The sequence below is a fragment of the Archocentrus centrarchus genome, chromosome 2, assembly GCF_007364275.1.
Source record: "Archocentrus centrarchus isolate MPI-CPG fArcCen1 chromosome 2, fArcCen1, whole genome shotgun sequence".
Taxonomy (NCBI): Eukaryota; Metazoa; Chordata; class Actinopteri; order Cichliformes; family Cichlidae; genus Archocentrus; species Archocentrus centrarchus.
In genome coordinates, this window is record NC_044347.1 from 5,882,517 (window position 1) to 5,910,221 (window position 27,705).

The 27,705-nt window shown below is 42.4% G+C and overlaps 1 protein-coding gene across 1 annotated transcript; it reads left to right on the forward strand.

The window, feature by feature from the left end:
- Window positions 1–26,908, forward strand: LOC115796340 (NACHT, LRR and PYD domains-containing protein 12-like). The gene is made up of 7 exons (XM_030752693.1): window positions 1–58; window positions 187–415; window positions 1,367–3,167; window positions 3,273–3,446; window positions 20,835–21,008; window positions 26,064–26,110; window positions 26,286–26,908. Exons 1-7 carry the CDS (start codon window positions 56–58, stop codon window positions 26,819–26,821), a joined length of 2,964 nt encoding a protein of 987 aa, XP_030608553.1. The 5' UTR covers window positions 1–55; the 3' UTR covers window positions 26,822–26,908.
- The last annotated feature ends 797 nt before the right edge of the window (window positions 26,909–27,705 follow it).

Below are 27,705 nucleotides of genomic sequence, written 5' to 3' on the forward strand. Positions count from 1 at the left end.
GGTTCCCAGTGGTCAGCCTGCCCAGCAGCATCAAACACACACAGACTCCATATTTATGGTCTGTACATGTACAACTACCTTTATATTTATTCTGTTCACTGTCATCGCCATGGCACAATTCATAGACCAGTGTCAACATACTCAACATGAATCAGATTTTTGGGTCATTGCAATATTTTGTTCCAGCTGCTCGAGGACAGCATCATCACTTTCGTGAAAGATGAGCTGAAGAAGATGCAGAAGGTTCTGAGTCCAGATTACCCAGAATGCTCAGAGGGTCAGAGAAAGGAGGAAAAGGAGTTGGTAGATGGAGATGAAGAACAGAAGAGGGCAAACAGAGAAGCATTTCTAAAGATCACGCTCAACTTCCTGAGACGAATGAAACAGGAGGAGCTAGCTGACCATCTGCAGAGCAGTAAGAGGATTTCTCTGAAGATTTAAGCTGCTTGATGAATGAGACATTTACTTATGTCTCAAGACATGACTGAACATGTATTCACACTGATTCTGTGGGGTAAGAAACGTTGGGACAGGTATTAAAAATGTACACAATAAAAATAAAGACATTTGCGTTTGGTTGATTCTATATTTGTTGTAACAGTGCTTAAATTTACCCTTAAATGGAGCCACATTTTTAAGGAAAATGCATTTATGAGTCAAGCAGCAGAGTTGAGTATGTGGGTTGCACCCACATAAAACTTGCCAGATCTTCTCTGCGAATACCAAACAGCTGATTCTGCTCTGACTCTTGTTTGGTGTTGTTTCCTGGATTGGATAATTAAAGTCTGAAGAAACAAGATATATTGCCAATTTAAAATTGTATTTATTTAACAAACGGCATGTGGAAGAACCACAAAAAGCCACACCAGCCTGCCACCTGCTCCTCATGCTGGTCGCCAGCACAGCCACACACAGCTGTGGGATGGCCTCATTCTTCAAGCAGCATTTGCTGCAAGTCAGCAAATGTAGCTGTGTTGGTTTCATAATAAGCTAATGTTCTCTGCCAAAACCAAACAGCTTATACTCATTCAAACACAAATTCCCTCACTGTGGCTGTGGCTCAGGAGGTAGACCAAGGCATCAGAAGGTTGGTGGTATGATTCCAGTTGGCATACCAAAGTCTCTTTGGGCTAGATAATGAACCCCAAGTTGCTCTTCAGTGCAAACTTTGGAGTGTGAATGTTTGATAAAAAGCACTTTGTTGTAGAAGGAAGAACTTTGGAAAATCCATGTTCTATAAAATGCTTTGTGCACTCAGCTACAGTCGAAAAGTGCTATATAAAAACTAGTCCATTTACGTGTTGTGCTAAGTCTATATAATTTATTTAACTTATTTACTGAAAATGTATTTATTCTGTCGTTTTAGAAATGTTTGCTCCACTTTGTCAAATTAAACTTAAATCTGCTCTGAAGAAGAAGTTCCAGTGTGTGTTTGAGGGCATCGCTAAAGCAGGAAACCCAACCCTTCTGAATCAGATCTACACAGAGCTCTACATCACAGAGGGAGGGACTGCAGAGGTCAATGATGAACATGAGGTCAGACAGATTGAAACAGCATCCAGGAAACCAGACAGACCAGAAACAACAATCAGACAAGAAGACATCTTTAAAGGCTCACCTGGAAGAGATGAACCAATCAGAACAGTGCTGACAAAGGGAGTGGCTGGCATTGGGAAAACAGTCCTAACACAGAAGTTCACTCTGGACTGGGCTGAAGACAAAGCCAACCAGGACATCCAGTTCATGTTTCCATTCACTTTCAGAGAGCTGAATGTGCTGAAAGAGAAAAAGTTCAGCTTGGTGGAACTTGTTCATCACTTCTTCACTGAAACCAAAGAAGCAGGAATCTGCAGCTTTGAAGACTTCCAGGTTGTGTTCATCTTTGATGGTCTGGATGAGTGTCGACTTCCTCTGGACTTCCACAACACTGAGATCCTGGCTGATGTTACAGAGTCCACCTCAGTGGATGTGCTGCTGACAAACCTCATCAGGGGGAACCTGCTTCCCTCTGCTCACCTCTGGATAACAACACGACCTGCAGCAGCCAATCAGATCCCTGCTGAGTGTGTTGACATGGTGACAGAGGTCAGAGGGTTCAATGACCCACAGAAGGAGGAGTACTTCAGGAAGAGATTCAGAGATGAGGAGCAGTCCAGCAGGATCATCTCCCACATCAAGACATCACGAAGCCTCCACATCATGTGCCACATCCCAGTCTTCTGCTGGATCACTGCTACAGTTCTGGAGGATGTGCTGAAAACAAGAAAGAGAAGAGAGCTGCCCAAGACCCTGACTGAGATGTATATCCACTTCCTGGTGGTTCAGGCCAAAGTGAAGAAGGTCAAGTATGATGAAGGAGCTGAGACAGATCCACACTGGAGTCCAGAGAGCAGGAAGATGATTGAGTCTCTGGGAAAACTGGCTTTTGATCAGCTGCAGAAAGGAAACCTGATCTTCTATGAATCAGACCTGACAGAGTGTGGCATCGATATCAGAGCAGCCTCAGTGTACTCAGGAGTGTTCACACAGATCTTTAAAGAGGAGAGAGGGCTGTACCAGGACAAGGTGTTCTGCTTCATCCATCTGAGTGTTCAGGAGTTTCTGGCTGCTCTTCATGTCCATCTGACCTTCATCAACTCTGGAGTCAATCTGCTGGAAGAACAGCAAAAAAGTTCCCACAAGCCTAAAATATTTAGCACACCAAGCCTACAATCTCTAAACAAGAGTGCTGTAAAGAAGTCCTTACAGAGTCCAAATGGACACCTGGACTTGTTCCTCCGCTTCCTCCTGGGTCTTTCACTGCAGACCAATCAGACTCTCCTACGAGGTCTTCTGACACAGACAGGAAGTAGCTCACAGGCCAATCAGAAGACAGTTCAGTACATCAAGAAGAAGCTCAATGAGAATCTGTCTGCAGAGAAAAGCATCAACCTACTCCACTGTCTGAATGAACTGAATGATCGTTCTCTAGTGGAGGAGATCCAAAAGTCCCTGAGTTCAGGAAGTCTCTCCACAGATAAACTGTCTCCTGCTCAGTGGTCAGCTCTGGTCTTCATCTTACTGTCATCAGAAGAAGATCTGGATGTGTTTGACCTGAAGAAATACTCTGCTTCAGAGGAGGCTCTGCTGAAGCTGCTGCCAGTGGTCAAAGCCTCCAGGAACGCTTTGTAAGTCATAAAGTTTTCATGACTTAAACACACTACAGTATTTTTTTTATATAGAAAAGCAAAGGAAATCCAACATTACTTTATATAATATTGTTGTCTCACCAGGCTGAATTGTTGTAACCTCTCAAAAAAGAGCTGTGAAGCTCTTTCCTCAGCTCTCAGCTCCCAGTCCTCTAGTCTCATAGAGCTGGACCTGAGTAACAATGACCTGCAGGATTTTGGAGTGAAAATCTTGGCTTCTGGACTGGAAAGTCTGCACTGCAAACTGGAAACACTCAGGTCGTGATTCCTCCAATGTTAAACTGATAACCACTTAACACCTGATTGGCATAATTTGCTAGCAAACTTAGGATTGTGTCTGCTATGATTGGTCATTTTACGTTTTATTAAATGGTAGTAGTAATTTATGGACTTAGGATTTTTTTCTTATTGTTTGTCATTTTTCCTTATTTGTTTGGAGACAGTCTCTTCTTTGTATGAGTATCTGTGGTGGTGTCTGCAGGTTGTCAGGCTGTCTGATCACAGAAGATGGTTGTACTTCTCTGGCTTCAGCTCTTAGCTCCAACCCGTTCCACCTGAGAGAGCTAGACCTGCGGTACAATCATCCTGGGGAGGAACAAGTGAAGCACCTGTCTGCAAAACTGGAAAATCCACATTGGCGTCTGGACACTCTCAGGTATCGCGAGGTCAATCGCAGCAAGATACAGTGCCTGATTGAGCTGGAATTTTTTCTACAGCTTTCGCTATGACCCTGTGTGTTTGCTTCACGCTGGCTAGGAGTGTTAATTGGGCACTCAGACATGTAGGAGCTCACACCAGAAATCCTAGCTGAACATAAACAGCAGCAGGAACAACAATGATAGCTGCCTGTCCAAACAGATCTTTGCAAGGGAACTTTACCTTTTACCCTCTGACCATCTGATGGATCAGATAGAGTTAATCTCTCTACAGAGATATATTCAGAATATCTTAAGCCTAGCTTATCACAAACAATGAAAACAGAGAGGAAACTAATAATTTAGCTTCAGTAGAAAAATAAATCATAAATATTCAGTAATTTAAAGTTTTTGTTTTGGGTGCCAGCTAGTAAACTGTACTTTGCACTGCTATTCTGCTGCTTCTAATGAATGTTACTGACATACTTGGTCCTGCTGAAATATTTAGTAGGCACCTGCTCTCTTGGACTTAGTATCGATGACCTCTGAAATAACAAGCAGAGAAAAATAAATAGACAAAGCCAAGTAACTTCTATGGGAGAAGCCATGGGTGTTTTCAGTCTCAAAATTTGCATGTGTAGTGGAAGCAGAGTCTGGGGACAAGGGGGATGACTTGCCCATCACCGGGGGAGAGGTCACTGAGGTGGTTAACCAACTCCTTGGTGGCAGGGCCCCTGGGGTGGATGAGAGTCGCTCTGAGTTCCTGAAGGCTCTGGATGTTGTAGGGCTGTCTTTTTGACACGCCTCTGCAACATCGCGTGCATCTGGGGCAGTGCCATTGGATTGGAAGACCGGCGTGGTGGTCCCCATCTTTAAGAAGGGAGACTGGAGGGTGTGCTCTGAGGGATCACACTCCTCAGCCTCAATGGTAAGGTCTATGCCAGGGTGCTGGAAAGGAGAGTCCGCCCGTTAGTCGAACCTCGGATCCAGGAAGAACAATGCGGTTTTCGTCCTGGTCGTGCCTGGGAGTTTGCCCAACCAGTCTACATGTGCTTTGTGGACTTGGAGAAGGCATTCAACCGTGTCCCTCGGGGTACCCTGTGGGAGGTCCTGTGGGAGTATGGGGTGTCTAGCCCATTGTTGCAGGCCATTCATTCTCTGTACAACTGCAGTGAGAGCTTGGTCCATATAAGTTGGACTCATTTCCTGTTGGGTGGCCTCCAGCTCGCAGTGGAATAATTCGCAGCCGAGTGTGAAGTGGCCGGCATGAGAATCAGCACCTCTAAGTTTGAGGCCATGGTCCTCAGCCGGAAAAGGGTGGAGTGCCCTCTCCGGCTCAGGGATGAGTTCCTGCCCCAAGTGGTGGAGTTCAAGTATCTCGGGGTCTTGTTCACAAGTGACGGGAGAAGGGAGCGGGAGATCGACAGACGGAACGGGGCTGCTTCTGCAGTGATGTGGACGCTGCACCGGTCTGTTGTGGTGAAGAGGGAGCTTAGTGTAAAAGCGAACTCTCAAACGTTGATCTATGTTCCTACCCTCACCTCTGGTCACGAGCTTTGGGTACTGACCGAAAGAATAAAATCGCGAATAAAAGTGGCAGAAATGAGTTTCCTTTGAAGGGTGGCTGGCCTCTCCCTTAGAGATAAGGTGAGGAGTGTGGCCATCTGGGAGGGGCTCAGAGTAGAGCTGCACCTCCACATTGAAAGGAGCCAGTTGAGGTGGCTCGGACATCTGATTAGGATGCCTCCTGGCCACCTCTTGGGTGATGTATTCTGGGAATGTCCCACTGGGAAGAGGCCCCATGGTAGACCCAGGACATTCTGGGAAGATTATATCTCTCGGCTGGCCTGGGAACACCTTGGGGTCCCTCCGGATGAGCTGGAGGAGGTGGCTGGGGAGAGGGAAGTCTGGGCTTCTCTGTATAGGCTCCTGCCCCTGAGACCCAGCCCCAGATAAGCAGAAGAGAATGGATGGATGGTTAAAAAATATAACCAAAGTTAATTAATTAATCTTTAATTGGTAAATGATGAAGTATTTCAAAAGTTTTGAACAGCACAGGTTGGCTGCTTTCATTTGCATACAACATTAATTAGAGCAGCATGTTTATTGAGAATTTAGAAGAGAATTGTTTAAAAAACAATAAAATATAGATAGATTGATAGTTATAGACAAATAGATAGCCTTAATGAATGCATAGCTGTATAAGTACAAAGAATGCTTGTGTATATGTACTCCTCCTTTCAGGGTGGAGCCTGCTGGAGTCCGATGGCTGATCCCAGGTCTGAGGAAGTGTAAGTGTGTTTTTAATGTGATTGATGAAAACAAAGCAGCACACATTCAACCATCTTCAAACTGTCACATCACTCATTCACATCTCTGATGTCAGGAGTCATCATCAAAGTGTCAATCAATGAACAGATGATGGATCAATAACTGCAGCTGGATTGTGTTTGTTCTCTCCATCAGATTCCTGTCAACTCACAATCAACACAAACACAGTGAACAGAAACCTACAACTGTCTGACAACAACAGGAAGGTGACACATGTCAAGGAGGTTCAGTCATATCCTGATCATCCAGACAGATTTGAAGATTGGTGTCCTCAGCTGCTGTGCAGCGATCGTCTGACTGGTCGCTGTTACTGGGAGGTCGAGTGTAGAGGAGGGGTTAATATCTCAGTGACTTACAAAAGAAGCAGAATGAAAGGACACAGTAACTTTGTGTTTGGACAGAATGATCAGTCCTGGAGTCTGAGGTGCTCTGATGATGGTCCTCACTCTGTCTGTCACAATAACAAACAGACACCCATCTGCTCCTCCTCCTCCTCCTCCTCCTCCTCCTCCTCTGCCTCTAACAGAGTAGCAGTGTATGTGGACTGTCCTGCTGGCACTCTGTCCTTCTACAGAGTCTCCTCTGACACTCTGATCCACCTCCACACCTTCAACACCACATTCAGTAGACCTCTTTATGCTGGATTTTGGTTCTGGTCTGGTTCTTCAGTGCTTATCTGTAGTTTGGTATAAAGTGTCTCCTCTTGTTAGAGAAACACTCAGAAACACCTTTTCAGAGTCATGGAGTTGTTATGCCTACTGCTCCATGCCATGGTTAGCACTGTCACCTCACAGTGAGATAGTCCTGGGTTCAAATTTACCATTTGGCCTTTCTGTGAGGAGTTTGCATGTTCTCCCCGTGTCTGTGTGGACTCTTTTCAGGTACTCTGGCTTCCTAAAACAGTCCAGAGAGATGCAATTAGTGGGGTAAGGCTAATTGATGATGGGTGACTGGGTGTTTGTCTCTCTGTGTTCGCCCTACGACAGGTTGGTGACCTGTGCAGGGTGTACCCAGGTGCCCTTTGGCAGCTGAGATAGGCCCTGAAGCACTGCAGTTGTGGATTCAAGTGCACCCTCCAGTTATATTATTTTATATAAATTTGTTTTATTAGCACCTTATTCCATATTGATACAGTAAATCACAACAGGTGTCAAATTTTTACATACATGTGCAGTGAGCAAAATCATTATTTAATCTTCTGCTGAATTTCTACATTTGCATTTTTTTTTACTTTAGACAGCAGAGAATATGGTTTTGGGGTAAGTCATATTAATGGGACTGACTTTCAAATTCACCAGATGTGCCATTCAAAAACAGTTCTCAAAATTATATTTCATTACAAATTGTAAATATTAAAATTTGGAATGTAAGGATTTCTGGTTATTACCTTGTTGTATTTTTTATAGTGTATCTCTGTGTGTTCATTTTCTACAGTACACTCTGCATCAGCTATTTTAAAACTGCGTTCGTGATCATCAGAATTTCAGTTTAGTTTTTACAGTTTGTTTTGCTGCCTGGTTGTTATTTTTTTAACACTTAATTTGTAGCATTGTGTAAACACACAAAATGATACTAATTCTGAAATAAGTGAAACGTGAAGCAGCCACAGTGTTGATGTTATACAACACATTAATGATACAATGGAATGAACAGCACCCTCCAGTGGCCAGAGTCAGAACCTGACCTTTCCTCATCGCTGGCAGCTGTCACCATTACATCATCAATACGGACTGTTACATATTGATCCTCTTAATCCTGTCAGCATATCCTCGTAATGCAGTTTTGTTACTCACACACATTCTCACCATACTGACATCAGTGTTTAATGTCAGTGTAACAAAACTGAGTATCATTATAACAGAGCTGAATCACTGCAGGAAATGTGTCATCACGTCAGTGTTACTGTAGGTGCAGAATTTTAAACTTCTTCATGTCATATGTATATTATTATATAACAGTGATTTTATGTATGCTGTATATAAAGTAATTAAGCATTTGTTTCATTGCAAATATTTGAAAACAGTATGATATGACTCCGTAGGAGGTCATGAGATGGAAAACCACATTCAGATTTAACGTTACTGAAATGCATTATTACAGTTTGTTTTAACATTACAAACTCTCCTGTTGTTGTTATGTTTGTAACAGTTTAGACTAAACAGCTGTAGCAAAATGATGTATTTGTTTGTATTTGTGACTATCAGCAGAGCTATTAGTTTCATACTTTGTTCAAAAAACTAGTTTTCAGCTCTCTCAGTGTGACAGCTTCTCTTTTCCATTCCTTTATTTCCCCCCTTTTTCCATAATGCTGAGACAATCGTGATGATTGATCTCAAGATTGTCACATTTCAATTGTGATTTTCATTGATTTTCTGCTGCTCCCTTTGAGGGTCGCCACAGTGGCTCATCTGCCTCATCCTCATCATCTGCTCATCTCCCAGCATCCTCCTCTGTCACTCCAACCCTCTGCATGTCCTCCTTCACTACATCCATGAACCTGCTCTGAGGTCTTCCTCTTTTCCTCCTGGCTGCCAGCTCCATCTTCAACATCCTTTCTTTTAAGGATCCGCTGTCCCTCCTCTGTACATGTCCAAACCATCTCAGCCTTGTTGCATCTCTAACTCTGTCTCAGAAACACTTGACCCACACTGTCACTCATTTCTAATCCCGTTTATTCTGTGGCTGTTTAGACGTGTGCAGCTGATGCTGTGGAAAATAACAGAATTGTCCATATTTTACTTTTGATTGGTCACTCACAGCCCAGGTTAGAAAACACAATATTTTTGCTGACATCTGTGTTTACACAGAGTTTAATAGTATATGTACTGTCTTTATAATGGTCCAGTCTTTCTGCATTTCATGATCTTACCACCAGAGGACAGCAAAACACCCTGACTGGTGCACCAAACTTTGTCACACACTTCAGTAAATGTTACCTGAATTACAACTCTCCTGATCTCAATCAATAACATGTCTTTAAAATATGGTTAGTAGTGTTTATACATTTATCAATCACAAATTAGTCACAGATGACAATAATTATGTTTGGCAGCTCTAAACCAGCTTTTAATGACCTCTCATTCTTCACTTTAATTGGGGATTTTAAACTGTTACAATATTCTTTGATTAAACATCTGATAATAATACAAAAATGGCATAAAAAATAATCACAAGCTGATGTCAGTTTTATAGAACGTAGGACCCAAATTCAGGACTCAAAGCAAACATTAGAACCTTTATTCAGGTCCAAACCCAGGTCCTCAGTGGCTCAAAAGAAAACAGATTATTGGAGATAATTTATAAAACACACAGAGGATAGGATGTTGGCAAAACAGCTGCTAACACAAAGACAGAACAATATGCACACACTGAGAGCTAACTGGGAATTGGAAACAAGAGAGAAATACAACACAAATACAGACAATTACAGTAGAAGTGAAACACAAAGTGAAACACAACAAAAAAACAAACTGTCAAAGTAAACAAGAAATAAACCCAAAGGGTAATGAAACTAAACTGAGAGAAGAAAGTCACACTAATACATGGAGAGATGAACTTAGAAGCATAACAAATAAAACACAATATTGCCAGAATTAAGATTTGAATAATAAAGGTAACAAATAGAAATCTGGAAATACAATAAACACAAAAATCCAAACCTCAAACATCAGAAAACAGGACAGAAAAACCAGCTGAACATGGACACACAACTATCCTTCATCTGTTTATCGCTTGGATATGTTTAATTAAAAATACTAGAAACAACATATCAAATGCAGAAACTATAAAATGTACTTTTTTAAAATAAATATATTAACATGTGAGATGAGCAGGTGCACGGGAACAGCTGACCGACTGTTCTATCTACTTTATTCCAGCTGTTACTGATGATCAGACTGATGGTTTCAGCTGTGCTCTCAGTGCTTCTTGTAGAGATGAAGAACACTTTTAGTGCAAATGTTCATCTTTCAATCAGTCTGACTGTTGGTGTCAGAGATGAGGAAGTTTATCTGTTCTCAGGTTTGTGTCAGAGCAGTTACAGGTTAATTGCAGGCTAATCATTGATCAAATTAAAGCCATATTAAGGCGCAGCAGCTGATCTTTGACCTGCGAGCTGCAGCTTAGGACTGCTTTACAGTTTGAAATGTTTACTGTGACGGCAGCCTGAACACACAGAGGACTGACGGTGGACAAGAAGGATTTTCTTTTTTGTACTCAGACCTGATCCAGACAGCAAAGAACTGCAGAGTGAAGGAGTTGATGGGACGAAGCTGAGTGAGTGAAACTTCGATTCATTCGAGTCTCTGAGGTTTCTGTGAGTGTGTTGATGTGAACGGATGAACACTCAGTTAATCTTTGACATACTGGTCAAAATCTCCAAATCAGCCTGTGTGGGTGTCTTCATCAGATCCTGCAGGTTGGTACCAAAGTTATAGTGTTTCTCATGCTGTGCTCCACATCACACCTGCCATTGTTTGGTTCTGATTACCAGAGAAGGTCTCTCTGTGATGTGATTTATTTTTTGTCAGACTCTCTGTTGGTGTGGACTCAAAACAATAAACTGATCCTGGGTCAGATACTGGATTCCAGGTTGACTTGATGTTTTATTGTTTTATGAAGGATCAGAGTTCACATTTAACGGGAAGCAGTGAGAAATGCAGGTGGTTTCCTCTAAGTGCTGTTGTTGGATGGATCTATGGTGGCCTTGAAGAATTTACTGCAGTGCACTGTAGTGACTCCTTCACAGTTACACAACTGCAGTTAAAGTTTTCATTTTGTGTTCAGTGTCATTTGAGCAAAATATTAATTTATAAGTTTTTCCTTCACCAAATGTGTTTAACGTTCTACTTTCAGATTATTCAGATGGAAGCCTTCAGTATTAAACACTGAAACCACAGCATTAAAATGCTTTAACATACACAGACTGCAGACTCACAGCTCACAGAGTTCAATATTTGCCTCCAAATCTGCACAAAGACAGAGTGAGCACAGCAGATTGTTTCATAATAATTCATTGACTCAAACAAATAAATAAAATACTTGTTACTAAGTGGCAGTCCTGCATTCAGAGTTTAAACTGCAGTTGATTTTTACAACATTTTACTGCGAGGGTCAAATGAATCCTTATTTCTCAGACACTTCAGTCCATCTGCTCAAATATCAATCATGAATGACTCAAATTTTTTAAATATATTGCTTCATGTTCTTAAAATCAAATAATATTCAATCAAAGTGAATCAGTGTATGAATCACTGTGTGCTGGGCTGCAGCTTCATGACTCCAAGCAGAGCAGCTGATTTCAGCTTCCTCTGCCTCACACTGTCTGACTGCATTCAGCTGACCACATGATGAAAGGAGGATTTGAGTTGATGTGACCATGAATGTGTGTTTCCTCTGCAGGTGAAGGTAGAAAGTGTGTGTGAGCTGATGTGAATTCAGCAGCATGGATCAGTGTGAGGACAGAGAGGAGGGAGTCCCTCCCTCTAAAACCACTCTGTGTGGGGAACATGAGAGCCAGACCAAAGCTCAGAGGTGAGATGACCATCTCTAACTGTCCATGACTCTTCTCCATGTCACAGCTCAGCACTCACATCACTGCTGCATCATTATTCACAGGAACCAACCTGAACCTGAACCTGAACCTGAACCTGAACCTGAACCTGGACCTGGACCTGAACCCAGCTGTGTGTCCTTAAAGAGTGACTGGTCTAATGATCGCCTCATTTATTTTAAAGGACAAAAATCCTCTGCTGCAGAGAGGTGAGCTGTTAGTAACATTAACTCTGTGTTAGCTGTCACATTGATGTTTGATTTAAATGAACCGCTTGTTGTTATTTCATTGCCCTAAACTGCATGTCAAACAGAGGAACTGAGCGAGGGATTCCTTCATTCTATAAAATATGTGTACATTTAAACTCCTGCAGCTTTATGGTTAGACCATTGATAGTACTGCACAATGTAAATGGCTGTGTTTACCTGTGTAAACCCAGTGGCATTTGTTCTTACACTGTCAGCAGCAGTTTGGAGTATCCTTCTGCTCGTGCACAGCCTGCAAACCAGTTTTTCTTTTAGTTGACCCGTCTGTGAAAATCATAAAGTTCGTAGATGACATGACAGTCACGGCAGTCATCAATGAAGGTGATGACATGGGTTTGAACAGCTGGTGCTGTGGTATGGTCAGAACAAATGAGAGGTGAATACACTTAAAACTGTGGAGATGAGTGTCCTTCAGGAGGAGCCCCGCTCACCTTACTTAACAGCACCATGTCTGCTGTGGAACCATTCAGGTTTCTGGGATCCACAGTCTCATAATCACCAAAAAGGCCCAGAAGAGGATGTAATTTTTGCACCAACTCAGGAAGTTCAGCCTCCTTCAGGGGCTGCTGATACAACTCTACTTAAAGTGGCCTCTAGCAGAGAGCACTGTAGACCAGAACAACCAGAAATCTGTGCAGGTTCTTTCCTGAAACAAAGCATGCTGTATATACACATACATACATGCTCAGCCTGCAAACTAGTTTCTCTTTGGGATGAAGAAGGTATTCTAAGTCTTCATCAGTTTCTGTGGCTGGAAATGAAGACACATTTTTCTTCTCTAACAGGGTCAATGTGAGACCCACAGGACTTGGACCTGAGCCAAGCTGTGTGTCTTTTAAGAGTGACTGGTCAAATGATCGTTTGATTTATTTTAAAGAACAAAAATCATCTGCAGCAAAGAGGTGAGTAACAAATCTTTCTGAGAGCCTCTTGATGTTGTTGGATATAAAGTGCAGTGCAAATGCCGTCATTAAATCCCATTTAAACTAAAACACATTTTCTCTCATTGATTGCACCTTAAGGTAAAGTTGGGTAGCATTGGGTAGCAAGTCTAGTCGTAAGGTGACAGTTTTCTTCCTAGAAACCCGACACAGTTTATTTTCTGAAGACATCAAACATTATCTGTTCATCAGGCTGTTTGAATCCACTCAGTCAATAATCTTTAATCATGTGGATTTGTCTTCAAATGCAAAAGTGATCCAAAGTTTGTACTGAAATAAGACCTGAATATCTCGTCCAAACATTGCAGAGCAGAAATCAACCCAAACAAGTCACCCTCCACTTTTCTCCATTCTGAAAATACAGAAAATAAAAATAAAACCCAAAACAGAAATTTGGACCTTTTCCATGTAAATGTTTGTAGGCTTCAGTTATTCACACAGGCTGTGTTGATTTACCTTCTGCATGTGTCCGTCTGAAGCATCTTCAGTCATGTACAAACTGTAAGCTGAGTGAAAACACAGTTCAACTACACTAAATCCTGCACCTGAACGCACCCCATGTAGACCAAGGAGTCTGCTGCTGCTGCCCACTGACTGACATGCTGCTCACACCACACCTGTTTAAACGTGTTGTAAGACTGTGGCCCCCTCTGTCACTGCAAGAAGAAACTAAAGACACACCTGAAGATGGAGCAGAAAATCTTACAAAGGTTCTTGATGTTCCTGCAGATTTCCTTTACAGTAATTCTCCTGGTGAAGCAGAATGTGAAAAAAACTACATGAGTGTTGCAGTTTCCCAACATGTGGTGACCTATAAATGAGCTGGTTTGAACTCTTTAAAGTTTAATGAGGATGTTACAGTTAAATGTTAATCTCCTATAAAAACATTACAGTAACTGTAAAACTGAAACAGTCCTTCACCATCAACAGCTTGTTCTTTGAAAACAGTTCACTATGCGACCATTTAAAATCCAGAAACCTCTCTTGGTGCTGTTTTAGAATCCAGTGCAAGTTACAGATGTTTACAGATGTTCACAGTACAGTGGCTGAAGAGCGAGGCCTATTACACAGCTCAAAGTCCACTGATGATGCAGACACTTGCAGTAATTGCTACTTTTATTAATACATTTACATATAAAAACTATAACATAAACAATGATCAATGTTTTAATCTTTGGAATAAAATCATTTGCAGTTGATGACTGCTTCTTTTCTAGAACCCATGAATATCATCAAATGCTGTTTTTCCTCATTTGAGATGCTCAGCCAGGTCTTTACTACAGCTACCCTGACTTCAGTTGCTGCTTGTTAGTGTAGATTTTAATGAATGATGCCATTGCTGAATTGAGATTGATTGCGCTCTGTAAAATCAACAGATTAGAAAAAGGGGGAACAAACCATTGTTCTAGAAAAGACTATGACAATGGACAATACCTGGCAATAGTTCTACATGCAGTGAATGTACATATTGATGCAGACTACATGAAGCCAAAAGGCACTGCAGTTATTTCCCTGGAAATACCAGGATTACATCATCATCAGTGTTCAGTTCACAGTTTGACAGTGGAAACAGGATTACATGACCGCTAAGTGAGAAAATTTCACTCAGAAAGTTTATTCATTTCAAAGTATTTTTATTGTTTTGATTATAGGAAACAACAACAAAATCAAACAAAAAACAAGTCCACAAATGCTCTTTTGTCACACAGGGGCTTCAACATTTGCCAGCTGAACTTCTTATAACAAAGTTTTACCTTCCCCAACGCCGCCACAAGGTGGTGCCTAAAGAATTGCTAAAAGGACAGACACAAACATCAGAAAAGTAAAAACAAAAAAAGGGGGGGCATAGATGTGAACAAGTTAATTCTACTCCAAAGAACTTACATCAAATATTTTGTCGTAGAATACCAGGAAAGGTTGCCATATCTTATGAAACTTTTCAGCTGGATTTTGGACTGTACTTCTTACTGCTTCTAGCTGGAGGAAAGACATGATGTCACGTACCCAACGTGAATGTTATGGGGATGTGGGGGCTTTCCAATTAGAATTAATCAACGTGCTACTAATGTAGAGAATGCTATCATTTAAGATTGACTTTTGGAGATCTTGCTATTAGTATGCACTACCCCAAAATGGCAGTGATAGGGTCTGGATCAATCTTCTCTTTACAAATATATGTAAATGTGCTGAAGATCTCTGACCAGAATGTGCCAAGTCTGGGACAAGACCAAAATATATGAGCCAAAGAGGTGGGCACTTGATGACAGCGAATGCAGTTTGGATCGACAGTAGGATACATTCTAGCTAGTTTGGTCCTAGAGAGGTCCAGGCAATTAAAAATCTTAAATTGTATTACTCTGTGCCTAAAACATATAGATGATGTGTATATTTTATGTGTAGCCCTCTGACAGATTTCATCTGTCAGTTCTATGTTTAGGTCCTCCTCCCACCGCATCTTTAAAGGCAAAAGAGATGGACATTTTATGGTTTGAATGACAGCATATAACTGGGACACACCACCCGACCACCCGGATTTAAGTATCAGACAGTCATCAAGAGGGCAAACCTCTGGCTTTAAAGGAAATAAAGGAAAGTGAGCACGGATAAAATCCCAGACCTGTAAATATCTGAAAAAAATGTGAGTTTGGTAAACCAAATTCCATTACCAAATGATCAAAAGGAACGAATGTCATTTACTAAATCTACAGTCGATTTAGTCGACTAAAATATAAAAGGTGTAAAATGAAAATGCTTTTTCTTCAGTTCCCTTGGATTAGTCATTATACACACATAAAATAAAACATTTATTAAAAGTTATGGAATATTATTAATAATATTAACATTAATGTTTCACCTGCTTCCCACACACCTGATCATTAGCGCCACCTTACTGAGATAATACGAGCATTTTACAGCAGGACGCTCTGAAAGGTACAGGACAGTGTTCAGGACTAAGATTAGGAAAGGCTAATCCACCGCGGTGTGGAGATTTTCTCTAAACACAAACTGGGAAAAACACTTTACCCTGCATGACATTAAAATGCTCACCTTTGCATGGAGATCTGGGTGACTGGTTTGCAGATGTCTAAGATTTGTCGTGTTTTTACCCGAGATAGTCGCCCACGTCAAAGGACAAATGTGTCCATACATCGGCTCTTCTCTTTCTCCCTGCTGACATTGTTTACATAACTTAGTTCTATCGGAAGTAACGACCAATCACAGGATAGTTTGGTCTTCCTGAGTTTAGAGCAAATTTGGGCAACTGTGCGTTTGATTGGATGTTTTCCTAGTTTATCCCTGCCTTTCACAAAATTGAATAAATTCTGATTGGATGTCCTCCCCAACAAGCATTTTTGTCTCGTTTTCATTCAATTAATTTCGTCATCCTTTTTATCCTTTTAGGTAGTTTTTATTTAGTTATCGTCTTGTTTTCATCATGACAAAAAGAAATGAAAAAACTAATATTTATTTAAAAAAAACACACTCAGCTGTCATTTTACCGATGAGAAAGAGAATTGGAAATAACTGCAGTTGATAAGGTATGTTACAGTCATTGGTTATGCCATTGCTGTTCATTTAGGAGCATTTGGACCCGGAAATGATGTCAGACTTAAAGACCAGATTAACACCGCTGGGCTGTTGTGTTTGTAGCCCCTCCTGATGAAAAGAGAGCCAGCTCCTGTCATTCACTTCAAAGAGCCAGCTCTTAGAGCCGAAATGTTCGCGACCGACCATCACTGTCTGCACCTGTAGCCGTGCGAGCGCTGCTGTGCTTAATTGGGTAAAAAAAAAAAAAAAAAAAATTCTGATCACCGGCCGGTTCGGCCTGGAAATGATCGGCCGTTCTGGAAAACCCCCGAAAATCCCGATGGCCACCACGCCCCTGAACGAGGTTTACACTGAACCGACCTTTTGGCTTGGAACCGGAGCTCTATTATGACTGTGGAGTGGTCAGAGATAACAATACTCAACTAATGGAAGCATTTTTTGATCTAACAGAAGAAAATCTAATCTTGAATATATCAGATGGATGGCAGAGAAAAAGGAAAATCCCTTTGAGGTGGGATTCTTGAATCTTCATGGATCCACTACACCACTAGACTGACAAAAATTATTTATGACAGTTGCAGATTTGGATGGGGTGGTTATACATGCTTTGGATCAATCTAAAGAGGGCTCAAGAACGGTATTAAAATGTCCTCCAAAACTCAAGTGGTGCATGCCCAGCTCTGTCACAGAGCCAAATAATTCTTTAAAGAAATTTGGGTTGTCTCATTTGGGAGCATATATACTAACCAGGACCACTGGCCACTTGTAAAGTCGGTCCTGCACAATTACAAATCTTCCACCGTTATCAGGTATGACTCTAGTTTGTATGAATTTTTGCCAATCAAGATGGCTGTGCCACGGCTTTTAGAATTTAATTCAGAGCTGTAGACCTGTGATACCTGACCTCTCTGTAATTTAAGAATGTCTTTGGTGCAAAGGTGTGTTTCCTGTAAGAATATTACCTCTGACTTCAATTTATTCAAATGAGAGAACACCTCACTTCGCTTTACAGAATGGTTGAGTCCCCTCACATTGCAGTTTACGAATTAGGTTATTTATCTGTTCATACCATCCACGGAACCCATGCCTAATACCAGTGAGAAGAATCTAGTCCAGCTAGATATGCACTACTGTAAAGCCTTATCTCTGGCCCTGGGAAGAAGAAAAGAAGGGAAAAATACAAAAACTACACTGCCAACAATACAAAAAACCAAGCAAACTTTAAAATTACCCACTCTTAACACAGCTCTTTGCTGGTTCCTCCCCAAATAAGAGACTGCACCCACCCAGCCTCCCAAACCACTATGAAGCAACATAAAGAAACAAACTTGCCAAGCGAAGCTCAGAAAGTTTATTCATGTGGTCACAGTTCCAAAGTCGATTTCTTAGGGTTTTAAATTATAGGCACATGCTTTGAAAGTGGTTTTGTTATTGGGTGCAAATAAATGTTTATTCTAGATTGTTCTATAATATATTGAAGTGTTCTATCAGATATATACTGGCAGTACAGTAAATTTATTAGGTTATCAAAAGAAAGCTGGATCACCAAATCCCCGCGTAATAAAACCTACTGTCAATTACAGTGATGGGGGAAAAAAAGGATTTTTCCTCAGTAAGGATTTAAAACAGACAATTAAAAAGAGTTTCTCAATATGAGACACAATTTACAGTTGAAAAAACTATAATTAATCAGGCAAAGCAAAACACTGCATAAAGAGCTTTGAGTGCTCAAGTAGTCAAGCAAAAACCGGACACGTTATTCAAACGCACTTTCATCTACAACCATTAGAGGTCATTTTACTTCATTCTAAAATGTAGATATTGGTTGTAAAATGTGCCTGCAGAAATGACCGACATCTACCTTTTTTCATGAGAACAGGCTGAAATTTCATGTTTCTTCTGCAGACTGCACCAGGACACCTCAGAGGTTCCCAGTGGGCAGTCTGCCCAGCAGCATCAAACACACCTGGACTCCATATTTATGGTCTGTACATGTAGAACAACCACTATTATATCTGTTCCATTCACTTATTTCCATATTGCTCTTTGTAGACCAGTGGACTGACATTGTGTTCAACATGATTCCAGCATGGTCTTTCATTCGTACAATGTTCTGTTCCAGCTGCTGGAGGACAACATCATCACTTTTGTGAAGAATGAACTGAAGAAGATAAAGAAGATTCTTAGTCCAGATTATTTAGAGAATGAGAGGGAGGATGAGATATTGGAGAGTGATGATAAAGAGCAGAGGCGTAAAAGCAGAGAGGCTTTTGTGACGATCACATTGCACCTTCTGAGGAGAATGAAGCAGGAGGAGCTGGCTGACCATCTGCAGAGCAGTAAGAGGATTTAAGCTGTCACACCCCATAAATTAAAAATCCTCTTCCATATCTGTATTGAATTTTTGGAATATTTACAAATAATAATTCAATAATTAAGTAATTTGTTTTGTGTTTTTAGAAATGTTTGCTCCAGTCTGTCGACAAGAACTTAAATCTAAGCTGAAGAAGAAGTTCCAGTGTGTGTTTGAGGGGATCACTAAAGCAGGAAACCCAACCCTTCTGAATCAGATCTACACAGAGCTCTACATCACAGAGGGAGGGACTGCAGAGGTCAATGATGAACATGAGGTCAGACAGATTGAAACAGCATCCAGGAGACCAGACAGACCAGAAACACCAATCATACAAGAAGACATCTTTAAAGGCTCACCTGGAAGAGATGAACCAATCAGAACAGTGCTGACAAAGGGAGTGGCTGGCATTGGGAAAACAGTCTTAACACAGAAGTTCACTCTGGACTGGGCTGAAGACAAAGCCAACCAGGACATCCAGTTCATGTTTCCATTCACTTTCAGAGAGCTAAATGTGCTGAAAGAGAAAAAGTTCAGCTTGGTGGAACTTGTTCATCACTTCTTTACTGAAACCAAAGAAGCAGGAATCTGCAGCTTTGAAGACTTCCAGGTTGTGTTCATCTTTGATGGTCTGGATGAGTGTCGACTTCCTCTGGACTTCCACAACACTGAGATCCTGACTGATGTTACAGAGTCCACCTCAGTGGATGCGCTGCTGACAAACCTCATCAGGGGGAACCTGCTTCCCTCTGCTCGCCTCTGGATAACAACACGACCTGCAGCAGCCAATCGGATCCCTCCTCAGTGTGTTGGTATGGTAACAGAGGTCAGAGGGTTCACTGACCCACAGAAGGAGGAGTACTTCAGGAAGAGATTCAGAGATAAGCAGAAAGCCAGCAGGATCATCTCTCACATCAAGACATCACGAAGCCTCCACATCATGTGCCACATCCCAGTCTTCTGCTGGATCACTGCTACAGTTCTGGAGGATGTGCTGAAAACCAGAAAGAGAGGAGAGCTGCCCAAGACCGTGACTGAGATGTACATCCACTTCCTGGTGGTTCAGGCCAAAGTGAAGAAGGTCAAGTATGATGGAGGAGCTGAGACAGATCCACACTGGAGTCCAGAGAGCAGGAAGATGATTGAGTCTCTGGGAAAACTGGCTTTTGATCAGCTGCAGAAAGGAAACCTGATCTTCTATGAATCAGACCTGACAGAGTGTGGCATCGATATCAGAGCAGCCTCAGTGTACTCAGGAGTGTTCACACAGATCTTTAAAGAGGAGAGAGGGCTGTACCAGGACAAGGTGTTCTGCTTCGTCCATCTGACTGTTCAGGAGTTTCTGGCTGCTCTTCATGTCCATCTGACCTTCATCAACTCTGGAGTCAATCTGCTCGAACAAGAACCTACCTCCATGTGGCCTAAGTTAGTTTATAAACTTAAAGTTCAGCACTCTGGTGGACAATGTCTCCACCAGAGTGCTGTGAACAAGGCCTTACAGAGTCCAAATGGACACCTGGACTCTTTCCTTCGTTTCCTTCTTGGTCTTTCAATGCAGTCCAATCAGAAACTTCTGCGAGGCCTACTGACACAGATAGAAATTACCGCTGAGAGCAGTCAGCAAACAGTCCAGTACATCAAGGAGAAGCTCAGTGAGAATCTGTCTGCAGAGAAAAGCATCAACCTGTTCCACTGTCTGAATGAACTGAATGATCGTTCTCTAGTGGAGGAGATCCAACAGTCCCTGAGTTCAGGAAATCTCTCCACGGATAAACTGTCTCCTGCTCAGTGGTCAGCTCTGGTCTTCATCTTACTGTCATCAGAAGAAGATCTGGATGTGTTTGACCTGAAGAAATACTCTGCTTCAGAGGAGGCTCTGCTGAGGCTGCTGCCAGTGGTCAAAGCTTCCAACAAAGCTCTGTAAGTTAGTATAAAGTTGTCAGGATTCTAACAAAGTTCTGTCTTTTTACAACAAAAGATAAGGCCATTATTCTCTGTTTCCTATTTATATTGTTTTCAGGCTGAATAGCTGTAACTTGTCAGAGAAAAGTTGTGAAACCCTGTTCTCAGTTCTCAGTTCTCAGTCCTCTAGTCTTAGAGAACTGGACCTGAGCAACAACGACCTGAAGGACATTGGAATAAAACTCTTTTCAACTGTACTGAAAAGTCCAAATCTCAAACTGGAAGTAATCAGGTGAGGATTCTTCAGCTGTTAAAATGATGACCATTTAAAATCTGGATTGCAGAACTGACTAACCCAAGAAGGATTTTGCCTGGTGTGATAAATGTATCTTTAATTAAACCACATAACACTTTCTCTAATCACATAATTTCCTGTTTTGAGAATTCTCCTTGTTTTCCATTTTTTATTTTTTTTTAAATTCTGGACTAAAATATAGCTTAGTGTTAAGTCTAAACTGGCTCGTGTTTATGAGTAAAAAGTGAAAAACATACAATATCACAGTTTAGTGGAAAGTAGTGTTTGCCTTTCACTTTGGCTCACACTGATATTGTCCAACAAAGATCGTATGGAAAGTAGTTAAATGATTTAATTATTTAGAATTATTTAGTGCCCAAGCACAACCTGTGCGAAGGCCCTATTGTAATTGCTTTGGACATTCAGGCAAATGAATTGCTTTTTTGATTGCCTAAACATGCTCAAAAACTCATGAAATTTTGCACACGTCCCCTGACTTTGCTCGCTGCGCTGCATGATGTCCCACCCCTCCTTTTTAATTACACCATACAGCTCACAACACGTCATAGTACACATAGGGCCTTGGGGGGCAGGTGTGTCCCACAGTGGTTAGTGGGTGGAGCTGCCGAGGTGGCTCCACTTATTTGTTCACTGCTGCCTGCTCCTCAATTTTATTTACATATTAGACATTGAGGGCTTTGGGGGGGTTGGTGTGGATGGGCGCTGTTGTTCAGTGCACGTTACATCTGTCCCTCCAATTTTAATAGCACATTAGCTTTCACACAGTCATACACATTCCTCCCACTACATACACCCACATACACCTAACACATCACCCCAACCATTTTGAGTGGGAGGAGGGGGTGGGCGGGTCTTCCCACACCCAAGTTTCGTGCACCCTGCTGGGATTAGGGACTGGTTAGTAGTTCGGGGCTGGGTTGGCTGCTTCTCTGGGGCGCCGCTGGCTCGGTGCTGGTGCCCGCTTGCCCACACTTAATGTCCATGTCCATGTCCATGAGGGTGGCTGTAGCTCAGTAGGTAGAGCAGGTCACCTACTGATCGGAAGGTCAGCGGTTCGAATCCTGGCTACTCCAGGCTACATGCCAATGTATCCTTGGGCAAGATACTTAACCCTAAGTTGCTCTCCGACCGTTCTGTCGGAGTATGAATGCGTGTGAATGCTAGTTAATTAAAAAAGCACTTAGCTTAATTAATGATGGAAGTGCTTGTATGAATGGGAGTGCATGGGTGAATGCAAAACAGGTTGTATAAGCGCTTTGAGTGCTCTGATTGAGTAGAAAAGCGCTATATAAGAACTAGTCCATTTACCATTTACCATGTATGGTCCATGTGCATGAGCATGGGTGTGTGACTGGCATGTATGTGTGTGTATGAATATATGACATGTGCGTGCGTGTGGACAGCTGGGCCTGGGTCTGTGGCTTGTTGAGCCTTGGCCCCTGTGGGACATGGTTGTGGAGGGCAGGAGTTACCCCTGCCTACCGCTCCCCGCTGCTCCCCACTGATTGTCACTGCCGCCCCTGGGATGTGGGTGCCTGCGGTGCGCGGTCGGATGTCTTGGCGTGGCTTCTGGCCCGTTCCCTTTGTGGCTGTGGACTGGGGGTGGCTTGGGCCTCTTTGGTGTGTGTGTGTGTTGGGGCGGGGGGTGGGGGGGTGTTCTGCTGGGTGTCGGAGGGTTCCCAGGCGCCTGGGGCCTCGGGGCTGCATTCTCGGCTCATGCTGGGGGGGGGGCAGCCTGCCGAGAGGGTAGGCTGCTCATTGCCTCTGGCTCTCTGGGCTCTTGCCTGTTGACTGTGGGGGCTCCATCTGGGGTCTTCCTCCTCTGGGGTGTGCGAGCAGTTGCCATTGGGATTTGTGGCCTCGGGTCTTCTGTGCTCCTGGTGGGCCGTGGATGACCCGGGTCCCCTGGGTCTTTCCCTGCCTGCCTCTGGATCCCGAGGGGGGTGGTTGTGGCTTTTTGCCCTCATTATTGAGTACGTTCCATGACAGAGGAACACACACATTACTACAAACTACAGCAAGACTGTATGTGTGTGTATATGTATATGCATGTGGATATATATATGTGAATGTGTATGCATGTGTAGCTTTTATCTTCTATTTTTTTTCCTGCCCCCCCCCCCCCCCCCCCTTTTTTTTCCTCTTTCACTTTTTTCTTTCTGCTCTCATCTCTCTTTTTCTTTCCCTGCCTGTCAGATCTGGCAAGAATAAATAAAATAAAAATACAATTAACAAGAATAGCCTATAGAAAACTTATAGAGCACTTCTTGTAAAAGCAAATATGTTTGGTGCAATAATGCCTTCGGATTATCATTCCAATTACGAAAACTGCCAGACATGTAAGATGGTCCACAGAATTAGTTTCTCTGAAATGCATGAAAATTTGTTTCAACATTCTTGATATCATCCTGATCAAAAAGGTCCATGCTCTGTTTTGCAGCTGTGACCACACCCCAAATATTGCATTGGGTTTATATGGAGAGCAAAAGATTTAGTTTCTTGGAAATGTATGAAATTGGTTACATACATTCTGTACACCATCACGATCAAAAAACTCCCAATGCGCCACGAGTTGACGCGCGCTGGGTGCGAGGGCCGATCATCACTGCTTGCAGTTTTAATTATAATTTATAATTTAAATAATCATCTAACTTTATTGTTTTGTTTGCCATCATCTAGTTTTCATTCTAATTTGTACAGTACTTTTTTTTGTTTGTTTTTTACTAATTGCCTCTCTCAGCCCATTGATCTTAATCAGTTTTAGTGACAGCTTTCCTTTTGCATTTCACTGCTCTGCTGTTCTCTAAGAGTATCTGTCATGTCTGCAGGCTCTCAGGCTGTCTGATAACAGAAGAAGGTTGTACTTCCCTGGCCTCAGACCTGAGATCTAATCCCTCCTGCCTGAGAGAGCTGGACCTGAGCTACAATCATCCAGGAGACAGAGCAGTGAATCTGCTGAAGCAGCTGAGACTGGAAACTCTCAGGTACAGACTGTCTGACAGAGGAGGAAGTGGGAACATGTTTCTGTGTCCTTCATTCTGTCTGTTTGCTACATGAGTGTTAATTGAACTATTAGACATGCAGACACCTTATTTTATAATTAGAAATGGTCATTGCACTGCTCTGCTGCTTTTTCCAACAATTACTACTGAAACACTTTTTAAAACCGTTATGGTAAAAAAGAAAATGACAGCACAGTCAGAGGTAACCAAAGCTGTTATTAGCAATTAGTAAGTTATAATCATAATTAAACTTGGGTAGCCTGAAAATGTTGGAGATTAATATCCAAAACAGTTAATTTGATCTCAATAATAATTTGGAAGTGTTCCTTTTAATCAGATTTACAAATTACAAAAAAAATTACAATGTCAGTAATTCTTAAATATTGACCATTCTGAAGAGTTCTGGACAGAGCACACTGGCAACATTCACTTTCTTATTACATTAATTAAACCAACATTTTTTTTTTTAAATAATTGATTTTCAAAAATAAAATCAAAGTATCCATCGAGCAATTCATTCTCTTCCGCTTATCCGGGGCTGGGTCGTGGGGGCAGGAGCCTAAGCAGACATGCCCAGGTTTCCCTCTCCCCAGCCACCTCCTCCAGCTCATTTGGAGGGACCCCAAGGCATTCCCAGGCCAGCCGAGAGATATAATCTCTCCAGCATGTCCTGGGTCTACCACGGGGCCTCCTCCGGCCAGTTTCGATAGCCGGGAATCGGTCCACCAGGGCCTCCGCCCTCGGCCACCGCCCGACACACACTGCACCCGACCCCTACGATGCCTCCTGCGGGTGGTGGGCCTACAGGAGGGCGGACCCATGTAACCTCTTCGGGCTGCGCCCGGCCGAGCACCACAGGCTAATGCCCAGCCACCAGACGCTCTCCCTCGAGCTCCCTCCCCAGGCCTGGCTCCATGGTGGGGCCCCGGTAACCAGGGTAAACTGTTGCCTTGCTGTTACGAACATAGGGGTCTTCTGAACCACTCTTTGTCTGGACCCTCACCCATGACCAGTTTGCCATATGAGACCCTACCAGGGGGAGAAGCCCCTGGACAACATAGCTCCTGGGATCACTGGGACACACAAACCCCTCCACCATGATAAGGTGGCGATTCACGGAGGAGTAAACTATAGTTCACTAAATATGTAAAAAGAAAAATGCAAAAATTTGTTTTTTTTAGGTGCAGGCAAAAGCACTCAGAGTCCTAACATCAAAACTCAGGATTTTGATCAGAATAAAGAACATGTGAGGTTGGAGCTTTTAACAACTTAAGGCCTGTACATAAAAAAGGAAATTTAATGTTTGATCCGAGTATGATAATAGTGCCAATTTAATACAGAAGGTAATTAGTTGGGTATAGCATTAGGCCGAAACTATGTATGCTGCAAAAGATGAGGACAGCATGAACCCCAGAGGGGAGTAGATGTGGAAGACCTGCAGGTTGGCCACACTGAGAATGACGGAGAGCTATCGGCTAGACTTCAGTCTCAAATTTCCAAAAAAGGTCCCAGGGAGAGACCCCTGGTAACAAAGGTAGCTGTGACTGTTAATGATCCTTCCACAGCATGTGATAGTTCAGCTGTAAGCCTATGCAGAGGAGGTAAAACTCACAACATGTTTGTAGGTTGACCTGTGCAAGGATTATTAACTGTCTGCAGGTTGCTCGTGGTCTCTCATCCAGTCTGCTTTCAGCAGCCTGGAACAGGTAGCTTTAAGCTTTGGCTCTCTGACACCCACTTTGCAGTTGCTGTAGTCTCTGGAGACGTACAAGTGCTCAAGAGCACTGCCTAACTCCCTGCCAGATGACACTTTTGTTGCCAACCATCCTATTTTTTTATTTTTGAAAAGAGAATATTTAAATGGCTGGAAATCTCCTGTGAAAACAGATGTTTTTCAATTAAATAACTGCACAGTTATTTAAATAATGAATCATTATTTTGAAAAATAGAGATTAGAATGATGATCTAAATACTGGCAATTAGGATTTTTTGCTCTAATCAAACAGTCTGACCCCCCTCCTCCTTTCAGGGTGGAGCCTGCTGGAGTCCGATGGCTGATCCCAGGTCTGAGGAAGTGTAAGTGTGTTTTTAATGTGATTGATGAAAACAAAGCAGCACACATTCAACCATCTTCAAACTGTCACATCACTCATTCACATCTCTGATGTCAGGAGTCATCATCAAAGTGTCAATCAATGAGCAGATGATGGATCAATAACTGCAGCTGGATTGTGTTTGTTCTCTCCATCAGATTCCTGTCAACTCACAATCAACACAAACACAGTGCACAAAAACCTCAAACTGTCTGACAACAACAGGAAGGTCACACGTGTGTATGAGGATCAGTCATATCCTGATCATCCAGACAGGTTTGATCGTCCTCAGCTGCTGTGTAGAGATGGTCTGACTGGTCGCTGTTACTGGGAGGTCGAGTGGAGAGGAAAGGTTGAAATATCAGTGAGTTACAGAAGAATTCCAAAAAGAGGAGACAGTGACGGTTTGTTTGGATGGAACGATCACTCCTGGAGTCTAAACTGCTGTAATGATGGTCATTACTCTGCCTGGCACAAAAAGAGAGAAACATCCATCTCCTCCACCTCCTCCTCCTCCTCCTCTGTCTCTAACAGAGTAGCAGTGTATGTGGACTGTCCTGCTGGCACTCTGTCCTTCTACAGAGTCTCCTCTGACACTCTGATCCACCTCCACACCTTCAACACCACATTCACTGAACCTCTTTATGCTGGATTTACACTCTGGTCTCGTGCTTCCTCAGTGTCTCTGTGCTGAGTTGAGTGTAAAGAGTGTCCTCCTGTCAGAGAAACTCTGACTGTTGAACAGATAGTTCAGTCTGTACATGTCTGTCTCTTTCACTCACAAACACGTTTTCAGATTCATGGATTCAATCAGTTGATGTTTGAAACTGTTCTCAGTGATTCCTTGTAAACTTCTTCCTCTTCAGTCCTTTAAAGATGGAAGCTGCCATTATTCCAGGATCCACATGTTGTTTTTCTGTCTTTTTCCACTCAAAGCTTCACAGTGAATATCAGGATGTTGTGTTTCTCTGAAGCTCAGTTCAGCTCAGATGATTCAGTTCATGTCAGCTGCAGTTCGTTTGCTGCAGATGAGACAAACTGTGATATCAGAGAGGAATCACTGAGCTGCACTGACCCAAAACATCAATTTACAAACTGCTCAGAGACGTTCACACATTATTCACTTCTCTGTATTTTTATTGAATCACAAAATAAATTCACATGCATATAACCAGATTGTCTTTATGTGTTTATTTACCTTTGCAACAGGGTCAAATACAAACAGCATCACTGTCTGTATTCTCTGTATTAGAACACTGTGAACGAGATAACTTGTACTTCAACACGTGGTATATCTGAAGGGTTACATGGAGACAGAATATGATAATACATATCCTTTCATCCGGTAAGGTCAGCTTCACTCAGAGTAGTAGAAGAATCTTAAGTGTTCCCATTACATTCCTACTTTTGACCATTCATTGAACAAACAGAGCACTAATCATGAAACAGCTCCTCTTCCATAATAAGCGAAAGTCAGTCTGTCACATCTTACTGCTCTGTTGTCCTAGAGTTGGTCAGTGGCTGGAGCCCAAACAGCACACTTTCCTCACCAGTGAAGCAACAAAATTGAGGTGACAT